The sequence below is a fragment of the Choloepus didactylus genome, chromosome 27 (genome assembly GCF_015220235.1).
Source record: "Choloepus didactylus isolate mChoDid1 chromosome 27, mChoDid1.pri, whole genome shotgun sequence".
NCBI lineage: Eukaryota > Metazoa > Chordata > Mammalia > Pilosa > Megalonychidae > Choloepus > Choloepus didactylus.
Window position 1 is genome coordinate 8664930 of NC_051333.1, and position 25478 is coordinate 8690407.

Consider the following 25478-nt stretch of genomic DNA (forward strand, 5'->3'; position numbering starts at 1 on the left):
TCACTTTATTCTAGTGACTTTTTTTGTAGATTCTGTAGGATTTTCTACATAGACAATCATGTGATCTCCAAATAAAGTGCTCCTTCTACTTCCTAACGTGTAAGAATTTTTTTTTATTTGTCTCCCTATTTCATGGCATATAACCTCCAGTTCCTTGTTGAATAGAATTGATGAGAACAGGTTTATTTATTTTATTCCTGATCTTGGGGCTAAAACATTCAGTTTTCACCATTAATTATATTCCGCTAAAGGTTTTACATAGCTATCTTTATTAAATTCAGAAGATTCCCTTCTATTTCTAGTGTCTGAGTTGTTATCAGAAATGGTTGTGGAATTTTTCCCAATCCTTTTTTGCATCTATTGAGATGGCAATATGCTTCTTCTTCTTTGTTATTCTGATCGGAATTACCGTGATTGACGTAGACTGTATTCCTGGGAACAATTTGACCCTTCTGAGTTTTGACTTTAAGATTCCAACTTAGGTGGCATTTCGTCTTTAGACTAATTTTCCCCCACTTCTAAGTACTCAACTCAATGTCCTATAAATGAGGAGATTTTTCCAGTCTGACTGGTGGGACCAGGCACTATTCCCAGCCCTGTGTAAATTCATGCATTGTTTCCTCTCTAACCCTTCAGGTGGTTCTGTCTCCAGCCTCACACGCGTGTGCCGACCAGTACTCAGCTGAATACTTGTGGGACCCCTCTGCGGACAGTCCACCCTGTGAGCTCTGCCTCCTTCTTCCCTCTGGACACAGTTTGGTCTCTGCAACTCGTTAAGACTGCCAGAGTCTGCCTGGGTCACCCTCCCTTCTCTGCGGCCTGGAAACTCTCCAGAGAGTAACTGGTGCTATCATGGGTTTAGCACGTTGGTTTATCATCCCTCAGGGATCACTGTCCTTCACTGTCTGATGCCCAATCTCTTGAAAACTGTTGTTCCTTATATTTTATTTCATTTCCCCCCACTTTGGTTGTTTTAGACAACAAGGTAAATATAGTCCCTATTACTCCATCTTGGTGGAAACAGAAATCCAAAATTTCTCTTGATTGCATCTTATATCCCCTCCTCCAAGTTTTGTATACAGCAAATAGGTATCTGCCAGGTTACGTCTGTCCTCAGTGTAGCCTGTGCTATGGATAGGTGTTGCCCAGGCCCTCCTCTCCTTGGGCATTGAATGCAATGATCACATTCCATTATCCATTTCCAATGAAGGTTGGTTGGATTCCCTCTCCCTGAGTTCAAATTTGGGGTGGGATACCCGAGACCACTCTCGGGTTCAATTAATAACTAGAAGGACTTCCAGAACTCAGCAGAGTCATCATTCTCATGGTTATAGTTTATTACAGTAAAAGGATACAGATTAAAATCAGCAAAGGGAAGAGGTACATAGGGTTTAGGAGACACCAGGTATGGAACTTCCAGTTGTCTACTCCCAGTGGAGTCATGCTGACAGGGGTGCGTGGCAACTCACACGGAGTATTGCCAACCAGGAATGTCACCTGAACCTTGGTGTCCAGAGTTTTTATGGCAGATCAGCCATGTAGACATGGACTGACCTTAGTCTCCAGCCCTCCAGAGGTTAAGCTGATATCCCAAGGCCCCAACCATAAACCACGTTATTGGCGTAGACCATCTGGAATGGCCCAAGGCCCCAGGTAAACAAGGACATTCTTATCAGCCAGGACATTCCAAGGGTTTGGAGGTTACCAAATCTTTTTTGGGGGAAGGCTAATTCTTTCCTGAACACCGAGGAGCTGTCTGGGTCAGTGTGACAAACTCGGCTGCCTGAGGTAGGACACGAGGTAAGGGTCTCTTTCATTGAGGCTCCTGTAGAGCTTCTCCAGGGCCTGGTCTCCTTTGTTCCTCATGAACCTCAGCAGGGTCTCATTCCTCCTCTGCTGGGTCTGCGCCTGCTCCACCAGCTCCTTCTCATTCTCAGTGAGGACCTCGCTGTCCTGGAGGTCATCTAGCACCCCGCTCAGGTCCCCCAGCCTGGCTTGGAGGTGCCGCAGGTTCTCCTTCACGAAGGCTGCGCCTGGAAGGGGGAAGGACTGTGGACTCAGAGAGGAAGGCTCACCCATGGGACTCAGGACCTGTGCCCACCTGTAAGTCATATTCCAGGGCGAGGATATTGTTCTCTGTCTTGTGCATGGTGCCCAAACCTTACAGACCCAGATTCACTGGGCATGGATCCATTTCCAGGGGTCCGTGAATTTATGTGCATTCAATTAATGCGTCTTCCCCAGTCCCATCTCTCCCCTCCAAAAAAAAATTTCTATTTTTCATTAATCCCTAGACTGGGCTCTACATTGCTGATATATATTCATATATCCATCCCTCCAAAAATCCAACAAAAACCTGAAATCCATAAATTTTCAGAAGCTGTGCATGATGTTCGATATAGGCAGTTGGATGATTTTTTGAAGACAGTCTGCCTCTCTGAACCTCCTGGCAACGAGGAGGGGCCAGGAAATTGGTTTGTAACCCTTTCAAGCCAATGTGACCTGTTGAAGAGCCTTCTCTTGGTTGGAAAGTAGAAGAAGAAGCTCTATTTTTTTCTCTTGGCTAGTCTATGGTCTGTTCTGAGGTGTGAGGCTTTCCATTTTTACTGTGTGGATTCTGAGGGTGAAGTCAACACCGTGGAAGGCAGAGTGGGGACACAGAGCGATACTGCAAACTTGTGACATCATTTAAATAGATGGACCAGCCACACAAGAAGTCAGTCCCACCTCTTATCCTTTCATTCACCCAAGCCAGGATACTCTCTCTATGCTTTCAGTCAATTTAAGTTGGACTTTCTGTTATTTGCCTCACAAATGTTTACGTAGATACCTGAGACATTGCACATTGTTGACTTGTGTTATTTTTAAAAAATTAACATGGAGATGAGGGCATCAAGAGACAAGTATTTGCAGACCTAGATCCACTACTTACCAGATGATGGACTTTAGGTCCTTTTAGTCTTCACTCCTTATTTTAAGTAATTTATTTCTCTATTACATACCCACTGCAGCAGCCTTAACCAATTCCCTGCTAAGGCATTGTCTTGATTTTTAAAAAGCCTCCTAACCGAGTTGCCACTTCCTGTCTCATTCCCAATACGCAATCAGTCACCCACACTGTTGGAAAGAGTCAGGATGCTGTTATGCACATTTAATAGTTGCCCTTTGCTTTTACTCTAAAGTCCTAAACATTCAGACATCATTCTTGGACTTCCACCATTGGGCTCTTGCCTGCCTCTCTAATCTCACGTTCACCTTGTCCCTTTAAAAACATATCAAACTACGTTTACTTATTGCTCCCAGATGCAAGATGTTTTCCCCAGTAGTTTGTTGTTTCATGTTCTTCTGTCTGCATATTACACCCTAACCCTCTCACCTAGGTGAGTGGTACTCATTGTTTGTATCTGTCTCTGACATTTGTTGGTGTTTGAATGAGAAGGATGGAAGGAATGACATGAAACCATTCAAAGACCTCTGATTCAGACACATCCTCTGGCTTGTAATGTAAGCATTTCACTGACCTGAGAAAGTGGGAGGGGCTGATGCAGCTCCAAACTGGAGATCCACTAGGAAAGAGGGAAAAATTGGAGGATAAGATAATCACGTACACTTATTTATTTATAATCATGTACACTTATTTATTTCATGTACACTTATTTAGCTTTTCCAGTCTCTGATACAGCCAACTGAAATAATTTAATCATAATGTAAGGATACCCTTTTGGAGTATGCTTATAGAGGGGCATCCACTAGTCATTAAGGAAATTTATCAGAGAAAGGAATAAATTTTTCCAATATTCTTTCAGATTCTATCTGTTAGCCAATGTGTTAGGAAACTTGATGGCTACAACAAATTTATGTCAAACCCTCCTACCTAAATACACAGTCTAGATAAATGCATTTTCAAAGTAAAATAGCAGCACTCAATGACTAAACTTGAAAATATATTTAAAAACGTGGAAACACCAGCACTGTTGACAGTGCAGAAATGTGGACTGTTTCATAAGCTGATGGAAGATCTGCCAATTGAAGTAACCATTTTGGAAGATAATTAAACAATATTTACCATTAAGGCTTCAAAACAGTCTTACACTTTTACTTAAAGTACCTGATAATGTTTAAAATTTGATGGAATTTTGTAGCCCCCTTCTTTTGCAGCAACTCAGACTCCACACTGGCCAACACAGAATGAAGCTGGGCTCCCCACGGCCTGTCAGGTACCTCAATTTGGGGTTATGGTCATTTGACCTCAAAGTAGAGCATCCCTAGTCTTATACCAATCCACTCATCCAAAGGCCCAGCCATTCACAACTGTCCCATTTTGTCTATACTTTGCCTATTAAAGTTGTCTTTGAGAACTGGCAAAAAATTTTTTGAATGAAAGAAAAGTAAACATGAAAATATATCCTGATGTTTTAAAGAGAAGATGAGAGTGCGTTTGCTTATGAAAAATATACATTGCACGTCTATTGTGAAACTAAACCTTATTCTAGCAAGCGACGGGGAATGAGACAACTGCATTGGTTCTTTCCATACTGGAAACTACAGAGAGAGTCAAGAAATCTCGCAAATAAACCCAGACTTAAAATCGGAGTTGCTGGGGCATTTTAGAGAATGAAAGCAGGGACAGGAGAGGGTGGCATGAGGAGGCAATCTACCCACACCTGAAATGTGACTGGGAGCCCCACGTCCAGCCCTAATATACGTGCACGACCCCAATATACGTGCACACATTTCAGGAATACTATTGTGGGGCAAAGAGAGAAAATAGGTTGTGAGGCTGCTGAAAAAGGAAGACAAGTAGTGAAGGAACATTAGGGGACAGTGTGACAATACGCCCAAACAAAAAAAAAAGTACATCAGTCAATTAGAGACAAACTCATTTTAAATAGTTGCAAAATATTCCACAATATGGATTCACACATTTTTCTCAAATGTTTCCCTGTGTTTGGGCATTCAGGTTGTTTTCATTTTTTCCCAATATAAATGATGCCTCAAGCTATCCTTGCATACTATTTCCCTGCATATGGGTGCTTTTATTCAATACATTTCCAAATGTGACTTCCTGGATCAAGTGACAATTTAAAAATTTAAACTGTGTTTCCATATTAGGATCCAAAAAAGTTAAAGCAATTTATCTCTCCTCTCCTAATTTTATCTTAATGCCCTTCTCATGATAAAACCTTATTGAAACTCTTTTTTGTATAATATCGTCCAAGTCAATGATGCATTACTTTGAAAGATCTTGATTTCTCCATCACTGTAGGTCAAAGGATGCTGCCTTACAATTTTTTTGCTAAACCCAGGAATTCACACAACCATAGGAGATTTTGGGCAAGGCCCCTGGGAGTTTTTTAACAACCTGAAATTATATTTATGATGTTGAGAGCTTATGTAAAAAGGTAAAACATTTTGGTAAATGGCTTTTATCAGAATATAAAGGTCTACAACACCCCCACATTATGAAATCTGACTACAGAGGAAATTACACAATTCCATGGAAGATGGAATTTAAATGGCCTTTACATTCCTTCTGATTCTTATTGTCACTCTTGTTGTTTAGGTACTCGAGGTTCCCATTCACAGCACCAAGGGCATTCCCACTCCCAGGAACATGGGCACATTTCACACCCTAGAGACGAACCACTGCTGCCATCTTGGTTTCACACCCATTGACTATTATAAACCGACAGTAGACTTAATTTACTCTCCGGGATGGGACCATAAACAAATTTTCTCTTTGACCAACTACACTACACCCAAGGGTAGAGGTGCATGATTTTCCTCTCCAAAATATTCAGCCTCATCATTTTACCCACCTGGCTTCACCAAAGTTTTCCAAACCAAAGTCCCGTGTCTTTTGTCAGTAATTTCAAGTTGGATTTGTTCCTTCATCTGCCCAGCATAGATTTTAGTGAAATGATGTATTTCTCGAGGGCCCCTGGAGGACAATTTCATCTCCTAGAGGAAACACAGCACTTGACTTAACGCAGTGGAGGGTGGAGAGGCGTCCTGCCCTACAGGGAACACGTCAATGGAATTTACCCCTTTTTTCCACCTGCATCTCTTGCCTATTTGAGGGCAAAACAGAGGGACAGTGGTTGATTCTTTACATTTAAAATTTGAGGAATTATTATTATACCATTGGAGGAAGAACAGCCTAACTTACAACAGCACATGGTTCAGAGAAAAATTATCTGAGCTACTGACTGAAAACAAAACTCGTAGGCTCTTGCAGGTCTTTGTAAATGATTCCAGATCAGGATCTGAAAGTCTATGCAGAGGTGAGAGTACTGTCTAAAGAATCTCATCAGTTCTCTCAGCCTGTCTGGGAATACCAAGAGTCAGCTACCCCATTGTCATTTGGGGTCTCTCTCTCTGCTCTGCATCCCACTCTCCGGAGTTCCTGGGGCAACTGCTTTGGGGGAAGTGGCACCAAACTTCCTGGCCAGGATAGAGTTAAGAAAAGGTTGATTAAAAGAGACAGCCAGAACTTGTGTGCCTCTTGACACATCAGACTACAAAAGCTGAACTTCAAAAACAGTGAATCTATGAGGGGCAAAGGAGGGGTATGGGATGTTTTGAGTGTTCTCTTTTACTTTTATTTTTATTCCTATTTTAGTTTTTATTTTTTGGAGTGATAAAAATGTTCAAAAATTGATTGTGGTGGTGAATGCACAACTACATGATGAAACTGTGAACTGTACACTTTGGATGATTGTATGGTATGTCAATATATTTCAATAAAATTACATTAAAAAAAAAAAAAACAGAAAGGAAACAGGGCAAAAAATACTGTCTAAAGTCGATTTTATATGCCTGACAATTGTGTTTAAAACCGGCACAAATAAACTTATTTGTTGATATAAAATAAAAAAAAAAAAAGAAAAAAAAAATAAAAGAAAAGGTTGATTATGCAAATCTCTCTAGTTCCTTTAGGAAACAAGGCCCATGGCTCCTGGGAAATAACTTTTTTAGAAACTGATCAGAGGAGATATCACGGATGCTAAATCTTTTTGGTGGAAAACAACTCTGAGTAGAGTTAACTTTGCTCAAGTTTCTTTATCACTACATGTTACTCTTTTCCATTTCATATCTCTTGTTCATTATATTGTATTCTGATTTAAAGAACACACTGTGGTGTACCCATTTCTGAATCAAGGATGGTTATGGAAAGTCCTGCAACAGCCAAGAATGTATCTTGCCTAGAGGACAACCAAAACGTTGGGAGAGAGTCCCTGGTATGCATTGATTGATTCAGAATTTATAAACAGACCAAGATTAGGCTTGTTATTACATTCTCATTATCTAGCATATGTAGAAAAAGAGCACAACATTGATGTTTGCAAGTAGCTTTACCACTTGTTGTCTGTGTAACTTTGGAAAAATCATTTTTCCTACTCTAACCTTAGAGTCCAAAAAGGAGAAATGGGAATGCTGACAGCTAACTCTTGATTTTGCCTCGCTTTAGCCTTACACCCTTGGTCTTCCTGGGCCCTACAATAGAAAAATTACATCTCTCTCGAAACATTAAAATTTACCAAACTTCTATTAATTAACAAACTTAAAATTGATTGAGACTTGTTTTTATCATTCAAATTGGAAAAGAATTAAATTTTGAGACTTTATTCTGAGGACAGTAAAATAAATTGGATAATCTCCCTTTTTACTGTTGAGAGATTATATTGTGCAGAACTTTTGTAAATTTAATTGTAAATCCAGTAGCTTTAAAGACGGCAATACTCTTTTTAATCAGAATATCACTCAGGGTAGCCTAGCCCCAAAAGACAAAGGGTAAGACTATATACATGCAAACATTTATTGCCAAGGCACCTGTAATGAGAAATCTGAAACAACAAAATGGTGGATAATAGCAGAGGGTTAAATAAGATTTAGAGTTTTTGCCCCTTGGCATATTATGTCCAGTTAAAATAATATGTAAGAATAATTTTAATTGTTCAGAACATATAATGTCAAGTTAAAAATGAATAAAATCAAATATAGAGTATAAAATCAGCTATTCATTCAAGTAGCTGATTTAACAAGTATCTCCTGAGTGCCTTCCTTAGGCAAGATGTCAGGCCTGGAGGCAAAGATGCGATGCAAAGTGAAGTTCCAGTTATAAAAAAAGAAATTAACAATGAATGGTTTTAAACACAACATAAATAAATGCCAGAATGTTAACTCTGCTTGGGTTAAATTGTTGGGAATATGTAGCATGATTAATACTATTTTTTTCTCTTTTTCTCTTTTAAAAATGAACATATTTGACACTAATAAAGAAAAATGCTGTGTTTTGCCAAGATTCTCCCATTTGTTTCAAAATTCAATATATTGTAAAACCTGCTGAGTTAAGGCAGAGTCTACCAACCTCGGGTATTATTTCCAGTTGTGCAGAACAAGACACGATGTAACGGGAGGCAAAGTTCAGGGGTTCCAGTGGGGGTGAGGTCTGCAGGCGCATTCCCTGGAACTTAGCTTCTTCCTCATCTATTGCCTGAGAAGAAGAAGAAAAAAGAAATAAGAGAGAAGAAAAAAATTAAATATTTAAAAAATATTGCCATAATGGTTTTCTCTATATTTTTAAAGTAGTATGTATGCTATTATTCAACTGATATAAAACTTACATATTGATAGATATGTCTATATGAATATGTCCATCTACATGAAGAAATTTTAGTGGTGGTTATCTCAAGGCCAAGGCATGTCTTGTGAATATTAACTTTTTATTAAAAACCTCTGGGTCATGGTAATTTTTTTTTACAAGGTGGCTCCTCCAACCTGGGAACACAGAGGCTTCCTTCTGGCGCCTCTGCAGGGTGCTGGTAACTCTCTGTATTTGTGGCTCCATCAATGACACCCAGGGGTGGAGACGTGACCCCTCTCCATTCGTGGGGCTGCTGCAGCTGAGAACCTCTGCCACCTGGGCCCCGGCGAAATAATCCAGAAGGGTGATGTCAAAGCTAAGAGGCCCAGAAACCAGAGGAGAAGCAGTGCACTCGGAACTTTTAGGGGCAGCCAGCAAAGACACAGAATAGAACTTGAACGATGAAATAAAAATAACATTTCAAAAGTCTCAGATACAGCTCAATAGAGACCTAATGGAATGAATGAGCAGGAATTTAAACTAAAAATGATTACAGGAGATGCTGTGGTGAGACCAGCTCCTAGAGATCATGGGGGCCAGGGGGCGGGGAGTGGGTGGGGTCACCAAGGGACTTCTGCAAAGTCGGGGATGTTCTGGGTGCTGGGTACAATGGTGTGCCCACTGTGAAAATTTTTGAATGGTATAATTACCTGCATATTTGCTATACTTAAAATAAAAAGTAGATAAATTTGAGGAGGAGGATGGGCAATGCTGAAACCTGAACTGGGCCTGGAAGATCAAAAGAAAGAAAAGTTTCCAATTGTATTGATCAGAGATGAAAACCATGATGGAGAGGAAGGCAGGGAACAGACATTGGGAGCTACCCAGGAGTCATTACAAAATGCTAATAAAGAGTAACCATTCCAGAGGGATAAAAAGGAACTGATGGAGGGAAGACAAATAATGGAAGACAACATCCCAAGCTGAAGACCACCAAACTGCACATCCAAACGGCACCCTGGATTGAAGCAGGAAATCAACACACCTATTCTTATTTGGGTGATATTCTCTAAACCCTGTGAAAGTTTATCTAAGGATAAAGTGTACATTTTACAAGCTCATGGACAGAAATAAGTTTCTTCAAAGGAAAAGCATCATTCCACAGTTGGACATCTTATCTGCAGTGCGGAGGGTAGAACAAACAGCGCAAACAACGAGTAAAAGCATACTGAGAGAAAAGGACCAAAGCCCAAGAATCCTAGGACCAGGAGGTAGAATTCATTTGCCAGAGTGAAAAAAATATATGCAAGGAGTCAAACTGCATATCAGTTGCATACTGTCCTGAAGGACTTAAGTTGATCAGTGAATTGAATAAAACAGAGACCTCAAGTTAGGGAAAGATGAAAAGGAGGGAGAACAGTGCTGAGCAATGGTCTTTGCAATATAAATAGATTTAAAACAAATGGAGCACAGTGGGAGTGTTTCATGCTATTTCTGATGAAGACATTTGAAAATGAAGATATACTTTTAATTGAAATTGTGATAACAGGCTGAAACTAAAATAACTGAGCACATCAGTATAACATTGGTGGGATTAGTTTTATAGACGGAGACAATAGCATGGCATTTTATTCTGTCTTATGGATTGAAACTCCCAGCTCTCCCAATTCTCTTAAACTGCTCTGTTTTTATAGCTCTTGTCATATGCACATATAAATTTCTTATACCATGAACATTTTAAATAATCTCTTTAGATAATATATTTTTGTCTGTTTTGGTCACCGGTGTATCCCCAGCCCCTAAAACAGTGCCTGGAAAATGTCAGGCACACAATAAATACTTGTTGAAAGGATAAATGAATTTCCCTAGAGCAGTGCTGTTGAATAGAAATACAATACGAGCCACAGAGGTAGTTTAAAATTTTCTAGTAGTCATATTTTAAAAAAGCAAAGAGAAGAAGGTGAAATTAACTTTATATATATAAAACATATTTTATTTAATCCAAAATAATATAATTTTAAACATGTAATCAATGTAAGAATTTGAAATGTGATATTCATGTTCTTTTCTTTACAAGAAGTCTTTAAAATCTGCCTTTTAAATTACAGCACATCTCCATCCATACTAGCCACATGTCAAAGTGTTTATTAGCCACTTGTGGCCAGTGGCTACCATCTTGGAGAGCACCATTCTAGAATTAAGAAGGGAGGGCACTCAGGCAACAACACATATTGCCATTTTGACTTGTGGTTTGAAATCGAGAAAGGGTCTCTCCTAGGAGGGTAGAGGGGGACAGAGCACATTTCATTCGCTCAGTCAACAAAACATGGTTAATTTTCTAAGTATAATGAGGGATTCATTAAGACTCGTGGCAAAAGAGGGATGTGATATTATTTAGGATTGTAAAAGATCATCCTGTTGCTGGATAGAAAACAGATGGTAAATGAAAGCAATAAAACCAGGAAAACAAGTTGGAAGGTCTTTGTTATATTTCTAACAAATGATAATAATGGCTTGGAGAAGTGATGGCAGTGGAGATGAAGGCAAGTGAAACTGGTTCAAGTTACATTATGAAAGTAAAATTCATTGAGCTTAATTATACATTATATGTGGGAAAGGAAGGCTGGATAAACCAGGCTTGATCAACTGTGATGGTATGAAGCTGTATATACGCCAGAAAAGCCTGTTCTTAAAATAATCCATTCCCATGGGTGTCGACTCATTGTAAGCAGGATCTTTTGATGAGTAGAATCTTAAGTTGAGATGTGACTCACCTCATTCAGTGTGGGTCTTAATGCTCTTATGGAGTCCTTTATAAGATGATAAAAGAAGAAAGACACAGAAAAAAGCCCCAGAAAAACTTAGAGAGAAGTCCCCATAGAAGTCACAAGAGAGAAAAGCTGAGAAAGAAAAGCCAGAAGCTGAAAGCAACAAAACCCAGGAGAGAAGGACCCACAGACGCCATGTGACAGAGGAGCTGAGGATCGCCGGTAGCCGGTCTTCAGGGAGAAAGCATCGCCTGTTGATGCCTTGATTTGGACATTTTTCACAGCCTAAGAACCGTGAGCTTGTAAGTTAATTAATCCCCACTGTAAAAGCCAAATCATTTCTGGTATATTGCATTTGGTCAGCTTTAGCAAACTAAAACACCAACTGAATGGAATTAGGTTTATACACTAAATGAGGAAGCGAGTTGGGAAAAAAAAAAGCTTTAGAGTTAAAAATCAAGTCAATATATATGCAATGTACCTGTTCTATTCTATTATTCTATTCTATTCTATTCTATTCTATTCTATTCATTTCACTTTATAAAGACTTGGTTGTGACCACCTAAATGAATTTCATGATCCACTAATGGGTTGCAACTTACATTTTGAGAAATATTGATTAGGGTATGGTGCCCGTCACCAAAAGAATAAAAGCTAAAGCAATTCAAAGAAGTGATGTCTGGGAAGTAGTACTGGGAGGTAAGGAAAGGGGTTAGAGGACTGATGCTTTTTATCACGTGTTCTTCACTTCTATTTGATTTATTATGTGTATTCACCACTTTGATAAAAATAAAAAACACAACACAAAAGTCAAAAAAAAAAGTCAAGTCAATATATTGTTGGCTATGCCTATTAAACAGTCAAATGGAGATGTTATTTAGGCAATTACAATTTGTAGCTCTGAAGAGACACCAGGACTGGAGATAAAGATTTAGGAAACCTCCACTTACTTGGAATTCGGTTATGGAACTGGGAGAATTCACGAAGACCATCAGTGAGTACAAAGAAAGGAAAAGAGAATCTAGATTCTGTTCTGGGAACTCAGTATTCAGAGAGAGGTTTCAGAGCAGGAGCCTGCAGTGGAGATTTGAAGAGGTATTAGAACAGTAACAGGGAAATCGGGAAAATATGATGTCCTAGCATCGTAGACAGGGCTGTTTCAAGGAAGGGAAATGATCAGTGGTAAAAGATGCTACTGAGATTTTAGGTAAGAATAACGTAACATGGAAGTGACTGGCGACTTTAAACAGAGCCATTTTAAGAAATGATGGTGAAACGATTCAAGTTGAGGGATTTGAGGAGAGAGTGGGAACTGAGGATACACAGAAAACTAGAAACTGTGGTGGGAGAAGGAAGACTAGTCAAGGAAGATGCTTCCAATAAGCTGGCTGTGAACATACCTTAATGGATTGGCCTTTAATAAGAAGAGGGGACTTCATTATAGGGGAAAGCAAAAAAAAAGCATATGGCGCAGGTTTAGGATTATAGAGTTGACGGTGGGAAGATCATGGTGACATTAGATCATTTCCATCTCCCAGACAATTCTCGTTTTCTGATAAGAGAATCAGCCTTACCTTCCTTAGTAAGGAGTCGCTGGGGATAAGGTACAAGTGGAATTTACTGTCCTCGGGATGTGCGTGGTGATAGACGAGCGTGCTGGAAGTGATGGGCACCGAGAGGCGGGTGCCGCTGGCGATCCGGAGCAGAACCCCCATCAGCGAGAAGCTGGGGTTCTCCAGGGCGGCGTGGAAAGGCTCCACGCGCGCCGGCTGTTCCAGGATCATCCCTTCCTCCTTAAAATGGGCGACCTGGAACCAGGCGACGTCGACCGCACCTGCTGGGGGAGGAGCGACGCCGTTCAGCCAGGTGCGCCCCGTCCCCCCGCAGCCGCGGGGCCCCCGGGTTACCTTGCAGGGAGACGAAGTGGGGCAGGTGGATTTCGGCCACGGCCTCCCCGGGCTCCGCCGCCACGTCGAACAAGGGGCCCGCCACCATCCAGCGCTCGGGGTCCTGCAGGACCGGGGCCAGGTGCGGATCCCAAGACGCAAACGCCACCTGCAGGGTCACGGCCGCCCGCACCACGAAGCCCAGGCCCGCGGCCCGCCACAGGTACGAGCCGGCAGCCGGGAGGCGGACGCTGGCAGGGGCCGGAAGCGGAAGTCAGGGGGCGTCCGTGCGTCGGGCCCAAGCAACCTCGTGCGGCGCAGTGGGGAGTTGGGGGCGGGCAGGGGTTCGAGGCCCGTCTCCCGCTGTGCTAAGTTAGAGCCCTCTGGGCAGTTACTCGAGCTCTGGGCCCGCGTTTATCTGCGTTCTGTATATGCATACCAGCTTGACAGTGCAGGAAACAAACGTATTCTTGATATAATTTCAGAATCTGAAAGGACGGATCATGGACATTTCCTTTATATTCAAGTTATTCAGAAATAATCAGCATCTTCTGTTCTTACCTGTATCTGTTTCCACTTTCATCGGTTAACTCAACATCCACATTTCCTCCAGGTCCCAGAAACTGATTATATTTACAATCTGTTTTAATCCCCGAACCGAGATTAGTAGCCAAGGAGGACACCAGTGGCTTCTCTTCTGAGGAAATACTTCCTGGAAAACAGTGTTGTGCAGGTAAGACGTGCTTGTCGGACGAGGCAGGCTCGAAGGAGCCCTGGGTGCCGTGGGGATGCAGACCGTGGAGAGGACAACGTGTGGCTGGAACGTGGCACTCTGGTGCTTTGAAGATGGACAAGGAAGGGCACAAGAATGCTCCTTGTTGCTAATAAAATTGAACCCCAAATTGAAAAAGGGTTTCTGGGCAGCCAGGCCGGGCAGGGTCGGAGCTGGGCACCCTTTGCTCAGGGCTGGAATCGAGGCAGCTAAATTTCCTACCTGACCCTAAATAGCAGGTATTACCTTCTGCTGCTGAGGAAAAGTCGGGGCCAGAAAAAGAACAAGCTTGAAAGCCCAGGAGGCCAGGAGCTGTCCCTGGTCCTGGCGCCCGGCAGCCCCTGAGCCACGACTCCCTGAGCATTTCCACAATCCAGCAGGGAGACGTCGTCTCAGGCCCGGGAACCCTCCACGCAGGCTCTGCTGGATTCCGTTCCCCAGCGCGGGCTCGGGGTGGTGATGATTTACACAGAACGAGCATTTGCACACTGTGTAACAAAAGTCTCTGAGAGTCTGTGTGTGACTAAATTCATTGACAAATGCTTATCCATGCAGGGATCTCATTTTTGTAGTGTATGGGAGAGCAGGGGTTGCGTGCAGGCATAGTGAAGAGGCTCAACTCTGTAAAAAGTTCCTCAACCTTCTGAGCTTGTTTCCCTGTGTGCGGGATGGAGACAGTCACACAACTCGCACCCTACAGACCTACACAACCACAAGCTCTCCATGTCTGCAAGTAAAACTGGTACAAATTAGCGGACCCCGTGAACACAGGGCAGAATCTCAGGAGCTGGACTGGGCATCAAGGTTTGTCTCCACCTGTGCCCACACTCTCCTTGAATCTCACGTGGCTTCAGACCACTGCACACCACGTGGGACCACCCGCAAGCACTTAGAGGTGGAAGATACAGTTACAGCATCTAGAATGACCAACTTGGGTAATTTTTAAAAAAAAATCTAGTACCATGAGCCTAGAAAAGTTTTCTTATCCCAGGTCTACCATAGTACAAATATCTCAAAACATCAGCACAATTCATTTTCTGATTATTTGAAGATCTAGCATAGATTGGGTTAAAAGAAGATGGGCTCCATCTGATTAAGCCAGAAATAGTCAAATGCCATCTCCTGCCACCCACCAGCTGGGTGAAGGTGAGTGACTTCTCACCTCTATTCCTCCCTAGAATACAGTCCATTGAATCCACTCATGGAGTTTCTGTGGATAATGAAAGAGAAAGTGTACAGCGTCCATAACAGAGTGTTTGGAATACAGAATTCATTTGAGAAATAATAACTAAGAAGACAAGTATTGATTCCCTTAAAACTGCTGTCCCGGTTTGAATGTATGATGTCCCCCAAAATACCATTATCTTTGATGTAATCTTATGTGGGCAGATGTATTAGTGTTGATTAGATTGTAATTCTTTGAGTGTTTCCATGGAGATGCAACCCATCCAACTGTGGGTGATGACTCTGATGGGATAATTTCCATGGAGGTGTGGCCCCGCTCATTCAGCATGGGCCTTGGTTAGTTTACTGGAGCACTATATAAGCTCAGACAGAAGAGGTGAGCTTGCTACAGCCAAGAGGGACACTCTGAGGAATGTACAGCTGAGAGAGGAGCTGCAGATGAGAGACAGTTTGAGGAAGGTCGCTTAAAGCAGACCTTTGCTCTGGAGAAGCTAAGAGACGACAAACACCCCAAGAGCAACTAAGAGTGACACTTTTGAGGAACTGCAGCCTAGAGAGGAATGTCCTGGGAGAAAGCCATTTTGAAACCAGAACTTTGGAGCAGACGCCAGCCACGTATCTTCCCAGCTAACAGAGGTTTTCTGGACGCCATTGGCCATCCTCCAGTGAAGGTACCCGATTGTTGATGCCTTACCTTGGACACTTTATGGCCTTAAGACTGTAGCTGTGTAACCAAATAAACCCCCTTTATAAAAGCCAATCCATTTCTGGTGTCTTGCATCCCAGCAGCATTAGCAAACTGGAACAACTGCATAATGCATCTTGTAGAGGTGAGAAAAGTCCCCTTTGGTCTTCACTACCATGAAAATCATCAAAATTGTCTCATCCATTTAAAACCACAGAACATTCCAGGCAACCCAATGATGCAAATTACCTTTTAGCCAATCCCATGTTTCTTCTAATTTGCTGATGATCGGGATCGTTGGGCTTCAAAAGGATGAAAAATATTAAGAATCAGTTCATTAAAATGAAGGGGATGTCTTTAAAAAATAGACCTGTGTTGTCCAAACAGTAGCCACTAGTCACATGTTGCTATATACATTTAAATTAATTAATAGTAAATTAAATTTAAAATGTGGTCCCTATCCACATTTCAAGTGCTCAGTAGCCACATGTGGCTACCATATTGTACAATGCAGAATAGAGCATTTCTCTCATTGCAGAGCATTCTACTGGACAGCATTACCTAGACAATAGAAAAAGACATGACTTGGATAAAGAGAGATTTGCTATTTCAAATATGAATAGTAATATCAAGGGGCTTTCTGAAGCCAAATGTGTCTTAACTATTCTCCCTCTTCTACTTTTATTGTATGAGTTCCAAAATGGCCAAGTATCTTACAACCATTGGAATCAAAAGACTGAATCAGTAGTTGACCCATGTGTGAATGCAATGCAGAAGTGTAAACGTTGCTTCCACCCTGCCATTTCCAGGTCATAGCCCAGACCACTTATGTCAGAATGTCAATTCTGGGTCCCAGGCATCAGTATTTTTAAGGCTTCCAGAGTGGTTCCAATGTTGAGCAGAGGTTGAAAACCATGATCTATAGGGTGAGCCCATAGTTCTTTAAGCACCTAGTGTGAGAAATATGCCCCAACTCATGAAGCTCTCTACATGAAGGCAGCCAACTCAATCCAGCTCTGCCCGGGGGAGCTGAATATGGAACAAATCAAGACTCGGGGAATCCGAGGGCAAGAGTCCCTAGGAGATATGTGGTTAATAGGAAATAGAAACATTTCCTTCTATGGGGTTGACAGTTATTGCAGAATAGATGCTGCCATGGCATCATGAAATATGGTCTAGTTTTCTGCTATTTTCTTAGGTCACTTAGAATTCTAGATTTATCCAGGAATCCTTGATATCTTCCTGAATACATCTACTCGTCTCAACGTGAAAGGGATTAACAGAGAAACTGATACATGGATTAGAGCTAATGGAAGTTTGATGTTAAAAAGAAAGAGCCTATAGCTCTTTTCTCAGAGGAGCTCTATAGGAAGACCAAGAAGTTAGAGACCCTTGGACTGCCTTCATTAGTCTTGTTGCCTATGTCTGTGGCTACTAATTTAGCCATGCATTATGCCAGCACCACGCAAAGCCCTGAGGGTGTATATGTCATCTTATGTTCTCTCTCATGGAGCACATGCACATGCTGGCTGGAGCCAGCTTATATCAGATGTGAGAGCAAACCGTTAAATTTTCAGGATTTTACAAGGAAATTGTTAAACAGACATTATTAAAAATTAAATTCTATATCTTTTCATTTTAAAATATTATATTAAAAACAAGGTAATAAATACTCACAATGACCCCTTTTAAACTATTTTACTAAATTTTTCTGTAGTCTCTGTTCTTGAGTTTATTTTTGTCTATGGTATCTTTGTGGTGAAAATACTCTGAAAATGGTGGGCTAGTGCTCAGGCCATGTTGGTAGTTTGAAATCCACTGTGACTGAAGTATTTGCTGCATGGAAATTGGCAAACTCTACATATCCAGGCATTCCCCTCTGCTCTGTAAAGCTAGTTGTTAAACACTTAACAACACAGCACTTCAGGGACCTCACTCTGGACTCCATCCTCATTACCAGCCAGTTTCCTAGAGAATTTACATTGGTTATCTGGCATAAGTTCAACTCATAATGCCATGGTCTTTGATTGCCATTAGTTATAACCTTTGTGTAGACACCCTCCTGGAAGATGTGGCTGACCTGATTCAGAAATTTCTGGGTTCACTGGTAATATTTGTGTGAGCGTTATTTATTCTCCCCGATTCCTATGTAAATGACCCAAATTCCCCTGGTTATCATATTCCTCTGTGAGATAAACAGCATCTAATACTGTCAGCCCTCCCTATGGGAGAATTTGCCTCCTCACCTGGGGATCTCATCCCCACAGGACCTAAGCAGAACACCAATGTTGTGTATTGTTGATGGCGATGCCACTTCCTCATCATGTTTGGGCCAACCGGAACTCGCTCTGTACCTAGCAATCGCATTCCTGGAAAAACACAATAGGGGTTGTGCCATAAATATAGGCGAGGGACTTTGTGGGAGGACAGGCTCTTAAAAATCATGGGGAAGCCACTGGAATCAGAAGCTGAAAGCAATGAAACCCAGGAGCGAAGAAACAGCAGATGCCAACCATGTGCTTTGCTATCTCACAGACGAACCCCGGATGTCAGCAGCCTTTCTTCAGAGAAGATATCCTCTTGTTGATGCCCTAATTTGGATATTTCTGCAGCCTTAGAATTGTAACTTGTAACTTAATATATCCTCATTATTAAAAGCCAACCCAGAGAACCTAAGATGGTGACTAGGAGAGACAGGGCAAAAAAAAAACACTTCTGTGAAAAATACTAGATAAAAGCCAAAAAGTGACCCAGAACACCAGTTCCAGTGATGCACCAGCTGAACAAGGTCTGCTAAAACCACAGGGACTGTGTACTTGGTGAAACCGGGAGTCTGTGCTCTGAAACGAGTGATTGAGCCTGCTGATTGTCCGGCAGCCACACTGCGGTGTGGGGAAACCATGGGTTGGGGTTTGGAGGTGGATTAGTTCTTTTTAAAAAAACCCAAAAGTGGCTGCAGACACGGCAGCAAGAACCTCACAATGAAGCGTGGCAGGAATGGGCTGTGCGAACATCTCAAATATCTGGCATGGAAGATAGCCTTTTGTGTACCGGCTGCTAATTGTCTTGGAGTGAGGAAGGCAGAGGTGAGCCAAAAGGGAAAATAACCATACCCCTTGCAGCCATCTTCCCGGTGGGCTAGGAATGCTCCTGCCCCACGCCGGGGCCACAGCCCAGAGCCACGCCAAAAAACCCAGTGTGACAGGAAGTGTTTCCAGCAACACGCACACCCGCCACAATATCAGACGTGGACAACAGCCTTTCGTGCACCCACAGCTAATTGTCCCAGTGCTGGGAAGGTGGAGCTGTGCAAAAAGGGGGAAATTAACATGCCCCATACAGCCATCCTTTCAGCAGGCTGGGAAAACACCTACATAGGTTGGCGGCCCAGAACTTCTCTTGAGGGACGGCACACATTTGTGGCGTAGCACAACCTTCCCTCAGCAGAGGCCCTAGAAGGGCACAGCTTGGAAGAGGGACCCACTCGGAAATTCCAGGGATCATATGCCAATACCAAGAACTTGTGGGTCAGTGGCAGAGACAATCTGTGGCAAGTCTGAAATGAAGGTTTAGACTCTTGTAACAGCCTTAAATCTCCAGGAACACCTGGGAGGTTTGATTATTAAAGCTGCCCTTCCTAACCGCTCAGACATATGCCCCACATTCAGGGTGGACAGCACCAACAACACATCCAAACTTGGTGCACCAATTGGACCCCACAAGAACCAGACCCCCACACACCACAAAGACAAAGTTGGGGAGAACTGACTTGAGGGGAATAGGTGACTTGCGGATGCCATCTGCTGGTTAGTTAGAGAAAGTGTATATCACCAAGCTGTAGTTCTGACAAATTAGAGATTAGGCTTTGAATAATCCTACATATCCTAAGAAGAACCCTATCAAGTAAAGCAAATGCCAAGAGGCCAAAAACAACATAAGATTTTAAAGCATATGAAAAAAAACAGACGATATGGATAACCCAACCCAAACACCCAAATCAAAAGATCAGAGGAGACACAGTACTTGGAGCAATTAATCAAAGAACTAAAGACAAACAATGAGAGCATGGCACAGGATATAAAGGACATGAAGAAGACCCTAGAAGAGCATAAAGAAGAAATTACAAGAGTAAATAAAAAAAATAGATGATCTTATGAAAGTAAAAGAAACTGTTGACCAAATTAAAAAGATTCCGGATACTCATAGTACAGGACTAGAGGAAGCTGAACAATGAATCAGCAACTTCGAGGGCCACAGAATGGAAAATGAAAGAACAAAAGAAAGAATGGGGAAAAAAATCAAAACAATCAAAATGGACCTCAGGGATATGATAGATAAAATAAAATGTCCAAATATAAGACTCATTGGTGTCCCAGAAGGGGAAGAGAAGGGTAAAGGTCTAGAAAGAGTATTCAAAGAAATTGTTGGGGAAAACTTCCCAAACCTTCTACACAATATAAATATACAAAGCATAAATGCCCAGCGAACTCCAAATAGAATAAATCCAAATAAACCTACTCCAAGACATATTCTGATCAGACTGTCAAATACTGAAGAGGAGCAAGTTCTGAACGCAGCAAGAGAAAAGCAATTCACCACATACAAAGAAAACAACATAAGACTAAGTAGTGACTACTCAGTGGCCACCATGGAGGCAAGAAGGCAGTGGCAGGAGATTTAAAATTCTGAGAGAGAAAAATTTCCAAACAAGAATACTTTATCCAGCAAAGCTCTCCTTCAAATTTGAGGGAGAGCTTAAATTTTTCACAAGCAAATCCTGAGAGATTTTGCTAATAAAAGACCTACCCTACTTCAGATAATAAAGGGACCCCTACTGACAGAGAAACAAAGAAAGGAGAGAGAGATATGGAGAAAGGTTCAGTACTAAAGAGATTCAATATTGGTTCATTAAAGGACAATAAGAGAGAGAGGGAAAAATACATATCTCACAAACATAAAACAAAGGATAGGATGGCTGATTCAAGAAATGCCTTCACAGTAATAACATTGAACGTAAATGGATTAAACTCCCCAATTAAAAGATACAGGTTGGCGGAGTGGATCAAAAAATATGAACCATCAATATGTTGCATCCAAGAGACTCATCTTAGACACAGGGACACAAAGAAATTGAAAGTGAAAGGATGGGAAAAAATATTTCATGCAAGCTACAGCCAAAAGAAAGCAGGAGTAGCAATAATAATCTCAGATAAAATAGACTTTAAATGCAAGGATGTTATGAGAGACAAAGAAGGCCACTGCATACTAATAAAAGGGGCAATTCAACAAGAAGAAATAACAATCGTAAATGTTTATGCACCCAATCATGGTGCCACAAAATACATGAGACAAACACTGGCAAAACTAAAGGAAGCAATGGATATTTCCACAATAATTGTGGGAGACTTCAATACATCACTCTCTCCTATAGATAGATCAACCAGACAGAAGACCAATAAGGAAACTGAAAACCTAAACAATCGGATGAATGAATTTGATTTAACATACATATACAGAACATTACATCCCAAATCACCAGGATATACATTCTTCTCTAGTGATCACAGAACTTTCTCCAGAATAGACCAAATGCTGGGACATAAAACAAGCCTCAATACATTTAAAAAAATTGAAATAAAAAAAAAATCATGGGTCTTATGTTTTCTGTTTTGGGAAGTCTTCTTCCAGGTCCACCCTATTGCATGACTCCATCTCACCCTTCATTGTACTGAATTTAACTGTTTATACCTCTGCTTTCCCACTAAACAGGGCTCTCTTCATCCAAGGAAGCATATCTCAGTCAATTCTCAACACCTAGTACTCATCCCCAGGTTTTGTTCACAATGGGTGGACAAGCCTAAAGTACCTCGCTGAGAATTGTATGGAAAGGAGGGTTTCCTAGTTTATTTTCTAGCTTCACCCATCACTGGTGCTCAAGAGAATGTTCCCCTCAACTGACTGAAACTTCAGGACCTTAGTGAGAGTATGTATGTGTTCTGTGAACCCACGTAACTCTGATGCTCCTCTTCTGCCTTCCACCCGCACATGGTGAGGTGCTCTGGGGAAAGCATGAGCATGCCCAGAGGGAAGGTCATGCTGGATATTTTACTTCTTCCTTTTCTTCTTCCTGCCCCTTTGGGCAGGAGGTGCTCCCGAATAGGGAAGTCTTATGCCTAGGTTCTTTCCTCATCTTCACTTTTGAGGGCTTGGCTCTTTGGTCTGCTTTGGTTGCATGGGATCAAGACTAGGGTTAGGATCAAGGGATCCCTTTGGGCCAAGACCTGCCGTATCCAATATGACAGCCGCTAGCCATGTGTACCTATCTAAATTAAAAATTTAATTAATACAAATTTGGGAATCAGTTAATCAGTTCATCATTTGCAAAAGCCATATTTCAATTGCTCAAAAGCCCTCTGTGTCCACTGACTTCCATTTTGGCCAACACAGACATGGAACATCTCCATGATGGTCTTGGTTCTGTTGGACAGTACTGGCCCAGAGCCAAGTCACCGGTTACAGTGTAGTTGACCAGAGACACCTTCTTTGGGGTATCTGGCATTGGTTCAACTCAAATAGAGTGGTTCTTTCAGCCCCATAAGCTATGGGTTGCCTGTGTATATTGCAACACTGGAAACATCCCATAGAGAAAGAGGGGATAGGTGAACCAAGATTGAGGAATTCTTGAATTCATTAGCAATATTTTGCAGCCCATCAGATATAATCATGAAAGAAAATATTTTCCTAATTTAACTGCATTGTGTCTATATAAATTTCCAGGTTTTGGCTAAGACTGCAATTTGTAATGTCCACAGTTTTGAAATGACTATGGTTACGGAAGTTATTATCACTAGGGGAAGCTGGGTGAAGGGCACATGGGAACTCTTTGTACTATTTTTGCAACTACTGCTTGAGTCAAACTATTTAAAAAATTTTTAATGAAAAAGAAATGAGGAAAAAATATGTATTTTTTATGCCAATAATCTAAACTCCTTTGCTTCTCATATATCTGTATGAAAGAGAAGGGGGCAGGATTCAAAATCTTCCATTTTCCCCTGAAGAAGACAATTTCCCTTACCTAAAAACATCATACACATTGGATTCAGCCTGAAGAGAGAGGGTTCTCTCCTCTGGAATTACCACCAAGTCACAGCGCTTCTGATCATCAGAGTGATGTCCTGTTCCGTCTTCCTGTGTGACTGTATGGGATCTCCCTCCAGACAACCTGGCGGGGAAAAGAGGAAGGAGCTTAGTGGTGGGACAGCCCCTTCCCGGTGATGTCCTGGATGTAGCTCCAGGAGTCTCTTTAGAAATGCCTTCTTGGATGCCAGTTCTTTGATAAGAACCCTCTCCTCCACATATAACACTGAGTTCACTGTGCTCTGTCTCTGCGTAACAGACAACAATCTTATCTAAGGAGGCAATCCCTAATGTGTGTCACAATATGTACTGTTTGGTAAGGTTCTTCATGTGCCTGTTGAAAGATACTGCATTCTTAAAAATTGTAGGATAAATGGGTCCTTTCTCTGTCTGTAACTGGTTCTAAAGAGGGGCTATTAATCGGTTTTAGTCAAACCTCAGAACAGGGCATAGACTAAATTCCTTAAAAAGTAGGATCTATTTATTCAGTGTGCTTTGTCATGGACTATGGAGACCAAAGAGATCTGATTTCAAATGCTGTCACTCTCATTTTTAAATCCATTACATTCACGTCAAAATTGTTGCTTAACTTCATTGAGGATCAGTTTCCTTATTTTTAAAATAAGGATTTCATAAATCATCATAAATTCTTGTGACTGAAAATGGAAGGGTAAAATTACTTAGTACAGGGTCTAGAAAACTTTGGGTTTTCAAAGAAAATAACTCTCCAATCATCCTCGATATTCCTTAGCCTGTGGTCTTTTATGTATGCCATAGCATCTGAATGGGGTACAGAGAAAACTTTTGTCATACTTATTTATTTTTAATTCCAAGACCACACAAAATTGCACATTAATTGGTCTCCAATGAGACGGGAGCTTCTGAAAAGCTGCTATGGAGGAGCCAAAGCCCATGTGGAGACACGTAGTGAGTCAGGGTGCATGGTTCTGCAGGAAAATGGGAGACAAGCTATGAGATTGTTGAGAGTGTGGCCAAGGCAATCAACCGTGCATAAGGGAACGAGTTGGAGGTATAGCCGCAGGCTCACTTCTGCTTACCTATGAAGTTATCGTGGTCAGTCAAGGTTTTGTTACCCAGTGATGGAGAGAGCAGGTCTAAGACATGCACTGGTACCCCTGCAGTTTTCCCCTTCATTCACGAGTAAATGAACAAAAATGTAAGCAGAGCTTTTTATTCTGTATCTCAATGTACACTAACAAGATGCCCAGGAACTAAGCCACCAAGAGTCCTTCAGTACATCTACTTTCTCACCATCTCTGGAACCACCTCATGATCCAGGAACGCCTCTGTTCTGAAGGTTTATCTTTTTCCATTTCTCAGACTTTGTCTTTAGCTGTCCACTGTGGTCTATGAACCCTGAGAAAATCAAAGAAGATTGTATTTAAGTAAGTCAGAGCAGCCTTTAAATAAATGTTAGATTGCTTTTACCTTTACAAGATAGCAAAAATTAGTTATTGCCCATTCAAAATAATAAACCATTGAAATGCTTTCAGTAGTAGAAAAAATATAACTTACACTTTACTCCAAGATAAATAGATCAGATATTTAAATAAAATTAAAAAATGAAATTTCTGGAAGAATATGCTCATGACTTCTATTACAACCTTGGATATGTGGAAATGAAAAACCAAAAACCATAAGGATTAATAAATTTGAGTATATAATAATTTTAAAAATAATACTTCACATGGCAAGAAATAGAAATCAGAAATGTCATAAATCACTGACAAATTTGGAAAAAGATTTGTAGCATAGCAGAATCAAAGGGCTATTCTCCCTAATACATAAAATACATTAGATCGATCGATCTATCTATCTAGATCTATCTATCTATCTATCTATCTATCTATCTACCTATCTATCTATCTACCTATCTATCTATCTATCCTTCTGGTTCTTTTTCCTCGAAGAACCCTGATGAACACAACATGAGGTTTATATTAGTTAGGAATAGATTTTTGCAGCCAACCCCAGAATGCCACAGTCTTCAGGGAGAAAACGTCACCATGATGATGCCTTGATTTGGACTTTTTCCTAAACTCAAAACTGGGAGTGAATAAAGTCCCATTGTTTGAGCCCAAAAAATTACATCAGATATCAATAATAAAAAGAGGAACATCGTTTCAGAAAAATACAGGCAAAGGATCTGAATAGACTTCACAGCAGTGGAAAACAAATGGTTCCCAGTGTGTGAGGAATGAAAAACACCATGGTGAAAGGAAATTAAAGCTCCTCTGAATATTTTTCACGTATCAGTTTGGCAATAATGCAGAAGTCTGAAAACTCACTTTATTGACAAGGCTGTGGGTAATCTGGCATTCTCATACATTGCTGGTGGGAGTGTAAATTCATTTGATGGATGGCAATTTGTGAATATCTATTAAATTAATAAATCACATAACCTTTGGGGAAATTTATCCTACAGATATACTTACCT

At 41.2% G+C, this 25478-nt stretch overlaps 1 protein-coding gene across 3 annotated transcripts in view; it reads right to left on the reverse strand.

The window, feature by feature from the left end:
• Positions 1–25478, reverse strand: part of LOC119521770 (caspase recruitment domain-containing protein 8-like) — a 57140-nt gene that overhangs the window by 25662 nt on the left and 6000 nt on the right. Inside the window, exons 3-13 of one of the 3 annotated variants that reach the window (XM_037820417.1) lie at positions 24293–24397; positions 22959–23105; positions 18130–18252; positions 16133–16185; positions 13803–13953; positions 13263–13492; positions 12930–13192; positions 8372–8497; positions 5820–5961; positions 3522–3566; positions 1015–2033 (exon numbers count right to left, since the gene is read on the reverse strand). In XM_037820417.1, coding sequence (XP_037676345.1) covers positions 1762–2033; positions 3522–3566; positions 5820–5961; positions 8372–8497; positions 12930–13192; positions 13263–13492; positions 13803–13953; positions 16133–16185; positions 18130–18252; positions 22959–23105; positions 24293–24354 — 1614 coding nt within the window. In that variant the 5' untranslated portion in view covers positions 24355–24397 and the 3' untranslated portion in view covers positions 1015–1761. Of the gene's footprint in view, positions 1–1014; positions 2034–3521; positions 3567–5819; positions 5962–8371; positions 8498–12929; positions 13193–13262; positions 13493–13802; positions 13954–16132; positions 16186–18129; positions 18253–22958; positions 23106–24292; positions 24398–25478 lie in introns of those variants that run through there. The other 2 variants (XM_037820418.1, XM_037820419.1) reach the window with 2 other exon arrangements.